General features: G+C 43.2%; 1 protein-coding gene across 1 annotated transcript in view; it reads left to right on the forward strand.

Moving 5' to 3' along the window:
• Positions 1 to 1418: 1418 nt before the first annotated feature.
• Positions 1419 to 4663, forward strand: part of THEMIS (thymocyte selection associated) — a gene marked incomplete at its 3' end in the record, with an annotated part of 27799 nt that continues 24554 nt past the window's right edge. The window contains exon 1 of the mRNA XM_010168957.1: positions 1419 to 1509. Coding sequence (XP_010167259.1) covers positions 1419 to 1509 — 91 coding nt within the window. The remainder of the gene's footprint in view (positions 1510 to 4663) is intronic.

Below are 4663 nucleotides of genomic sequence, written 5' to 3' on the forward strand. Positions count from 1 at the left end.
GTGTGTGTTGCTGGGAGGGGAGAATGAGGGATCTTTTGTGTTAAAATAGTTGATGAATGGTTGGCAGTGCACGTTCTCTAGTTTGGCATTTACTAATACCTGTCACTCCTAGATCCAAAGTCCTGTTATTCATCTTGCCTGCAGCACCTGCGGTGTTAACAACTGGCAATAGTGAGCTCTGCACCTGCAGGCTCCCCACTTATAAAACCTATTTCACACTCTGTAGAGCAATATTTGTTAAGACCAAGTTAACAGACTCCTCAAACCCCATAGTTAGCCTAGCACCTCAAAGGCCTGGGCACACTAAGCATTTTGGGTTTTAGTATGTGAGGTTTTTAACGTGTGAGTAATGTTGTCTTCTGTAAATTATTACATATAGGCGAAATGCAACTACCGAGACTTTTTAAAATAAACAGTTGGTTACCTCACTCACTGTTTTATCACAACTTCCTACTTTTCCTGACACCTCAGGGAGACAGGAGAGCGGTGTAAGGGAACATGAAATCACAGTAACTTCAGTTTTCCTGGTGATCTGAGTCTGCTGCTTATTTGCTACATGGTCTCACTCTTTAGAGGAATGCTGCGACAATAACAGCACTTGATCAGGCTCAGAGCAGCAGAGTTGGGATCAATGCTGGAGGTTTGCCCTCAGTGCAGTCTGATTTTCACTTGGTATCTGGCAGTAGCCTCTTAAAATTCATTCCAAGATGCAGCATCTCAAATTCAAATCCGCACAAGTCACTGCTGACATTAAAAAATCTTTGCTATTATGCGTAACAACATTGTGTTATAATGTCCGTTTACATGGTGAAGTAGTTTGTATGTCTTAAATCCAGATACAATATTTAAGACAGCAAAAAGCATCAGAATAAAATGCTTTCATTTATTTTCTTCAAAAACCATCTGTGGTTTTGAAGAGAACAAACACCAAATTATTTTGCCGTGCTCCAAGACAGAAAACAACAACCAAACCCCACCCAAATCTGAAGTTTTTCCCCCACTTCAGGAAGGGCTGATTTTCAGTATCTTCTTTTTACAGAGTCAATAACCGTCACCAGTGAGATGCAGTTTTGTGGCAGATCCCCCTGCCTCCTCCAAAGCCCTGTACCCACAGGACCCCCTGCACGTCTCCCAGCCTGGTGCAGACCCTAGGTGGGCAAAGGTACCCCAGCCTGGTGACGGGGCCACCGGCTTCGTCATCACCCCACCTCACCCCACTCCACCTGCAGCTGTGGGAGGAAGTGGCCACAGCCACGCAGGGGAGGAAGCAGAAGTACCTCCCCGTGATACTTCTGCCCTCTGCCACAGAGCCCCAGAGCTCTCCCAGGCACACATACACCAGGCTGCAACCGTTGCTACCTCGAAAGGTCTTCACTGGTCTCTACGTGCCAAACCCACATGCTGCCTTGCTGCGGACCATGACATCTACTCTGGAGAAGTTCATTCATTCTCTGGACCCCAGAGCCCTTCCCAGGATTCTCCAAATCCAATCAGGCATCTATTTCCAAGGTGAGCATTGGGTGCTTTCAGGCAGGGCTTTGCGAGGCTGTCTTTGACATAGGGTCCCCCCTTGGGATTAGGATGTGAGGGAGGCAGAGGGAGGATTCTGACAGAGTTGTATCCCAGCAGTTTCCCACCAGCAGCAATTTTCTCTTTTGAAGAACCAGCTTAATGGTCAATGGGTTTGAAGATGTCTTTGATATAATGTGCACCTGGTCTTCTCACAGGCGATGAGGAAGGAACTGTAGTTAGTCCCCACTGTATCCTAGAAAGAGTACTGGAATGAGTCAATTGCAAATCACTTCACAGAGGTTAATTGATTAAACCTAGCTCTGCTCTTCTGGGGTTGGCATGGAGAGGGGCTCTCCAACTCAGAAATAAAGAACCAGGAAGTCTCAGAAGTGGCTATGAGGAACCATAAGGTTTTCCTGAAGTTCTGCCCTGCATTTGGGGTTCCTTCAGGTGGTGCAACAAAACAAAGGGATGCATATGAGCCAGATAGGAGCATCACAGGGGAAATATTTTGCTGAGTTTTCCTGCTGTAGATCTTTTCAGTGTTTCAGATCTTTTTAGTGCTGGGCTTTGCTTGTGCACAAAGCACAGTGGGAGGATAATAAAGAGGCTTGCACTGGAGGGCAAAGTTCTGGGCTTGGTTAGGGCATGGCAGTGAAAACACTGTCAAACCTGTGTATCAGTCTTGGAAAAGAAAGTTACCTCCCTGCCACTGCAAGGGAAAACTTTGGGTAACACTAAATAATACAGAGAGGGCTTCATTAAATGAGCTGAAGCCTGCTTTAGCCTCAACCAATTGAGGATCCACAATATCTATCTTTACGTTAATCTAAAAATCCCCATACAATAACAAATAGGGAAAGGCATACTTAAACTGAGATGGTAGCGTACTGTCCATGTTCTCCTAATTGCCCATCCTGGCTGCTCTGGAGACTGCCTAGGATGCATGAATAGTACTAATACACAAAAAAGCATTCTGAGAAACAAACTTGTCCAAAATTACCAAAAATTTTGAAAATATGCTTTTTCTGACCATTGACATATGGTCTGTTCAAGTTTTACATTTTAAACTGACCCAAGAACTTGAACTGAATTAAGTTCTTGATAAGGAGGCTACTACCTAAATGATAAAGAGCATAATTTAAAATAAAAACAGGAAGACCACCTCATTTGTCTCTTTCCACACAACTAGGAACCAGAAGTATATGTATATGTATGTACACAAACATGTACATGTATATGTGATATATATATATATATATGTGCATGTGTGCACAACATACTGTGAGATATATATGTAGATACAAAATACTATGATAAAATTATGGTAGCCCAGCTGTTAGCAGGCTTCTGAGTTCCTACAGTCTGTGTCCTGCTGATGGTGGATGGTAAAACTCACACGAATATATCTTTGGAGTCAAGGTATTTCAGCTTGTTCTTCCATTGTGTAAACCCTTCCACACGAGGAGAAAAAAAAAAAACCCAAGAGCGGAGTCTTAGCCCACAGACCATTCTGCAGCACTAGCCTCACATGCAAGGGAAAAAGGCTATTAGCCAATGACTGTATATAATAAAAGAGTATGCACAGTTTTGGGAGGGGGTTGGATGTGCTCTAGAGGTCTAGAAATGTTTGCACTAAAAGCGAGAGATCTTGTGCTGCTCTGATGCTTCTTCAGTCTTCAGTAACACCATGTCTTCCTGTCCTCTGCTCCCAGTGGCTACTTCTCCACTGTGCTCATACGTGTTTCCACCGGCATTAACATAGATGCAGGTGTTTCTTGCTTATCCAACGAGCAAGGCTGATAGAGGTGTGCTACTTGGCTCCTTCCCCTCACAGTCAGCACATCCCCAGAATACTTGCAAGTACCTAGAAACACCAATGGCCACTAGCAGGCTTGTGTTGGTTCCTCTCTCTTCTTCTTCCTTGATTCAGAGGAAGGTTTTGATGCTCGAGACACTCTGTGCCTGATAGTTTTGCAGTGTCTAGGGCTACAAAAGATCTTCTCAGTCCAGACTCTCCCTTCTTATCCCTTCCTCTCTCTCTGAGCATTCTGTCCATGTTGGATGTCTCCTGAACATTTTACTCCTCTCCGTACCTGGCAGCAGAGTGAACGCACTGTTCTGTGATTGCATTATGATTTATGTTGCGTTTTCTGAAGCTAGAGTAGTGCTTCAGAGAGAGTCTGAAGTAACTCCTGTTATATTGCTAAACAGGAGAGTGCACCACTTTATGCACTTTGAATTTCCATTAGGACAACCATTCTTTAGTCCTTCCTCAGGCAGATCCCCCTGCCTTCCCAACAACCCTTTTGATTTCTCTTACCACATGCCGTACACCAGCAATCACATTGTGGGTAATGGCAGGTCTATAGACAGGGAACATGAATTTATTGCTATGGTTGCAGTGATCAAATCAGAGCATTCATGCACTGATTGTAGTAGCTCCCAACCAACTACAAATTCAGCCTGGTCAGCTGAGTTCTACTTGGATTAGTGGTTTTATGGAGTGGAATTTCATAGGAATCTTTAACCATTCTCAACACAACATGCAGATAGTAAGGGAGAAGATTTATTTTTAAAGCATTACATGGGATTGTTTGAAAATGATCAATCACAAGGGATGATTAATTTTCTGGTGTAAGAATTTAAAATAGCAAGACTTTGTGCATATGTACATATTATGTATATTCCCCTCTCCACAACCCCAGAAAAAAGTGCAAGATTTCTCGATGTCAGCTTAACCAGGTACACAGAATGGCTAATTGAGTAAGTAATAGCCTACTAAATCCATTAGAGCTGTCACATCAAAGTTGTAGCAGCCAATCAAAGAAGGCTATGGCAATCTATGTGGTAAGAAAACAACAGACTGTAATCCATTTGCTGGCCTTCTGTGGTGGACTGTGTGCTGTGGGGACAACACTCTTAATTTACTGTATCTGGAAGCAACATTTTCCACACACTGCATTTAGGTCTAAATGATTTTACAAATATAGGAGTTGCAAATCAGACTTACTCTTCTTGATAGATTTTCAGTACCTCTGGAAGCATAAGGAAAGCATAATGATGTAAGTCTTTGTAAGGATGGATGTACCTTTTTCCACATGGTGAGCTATTTTTATTAGAAGCTGCAAAGTCAGGTTCTGGGGAAAGA

The sequence above is a fragment of the Antrostomus carolinensis genome, unplaced genomic scaffold (genome assembly GCF_000700745.2).
Source record: "Antrostomus carolinensis isolate BGI_N321 unplaced genomic scaffold, ASM70074v2 scaffold16405, whole genome shotgun sequence".
Lineage (NCBI taxonomy): Eukaryota > Metazoa > Chordata > Aves > Caprimulgiformes > Caprimulgidae > Antrostomus > Antrostomus carolinensis.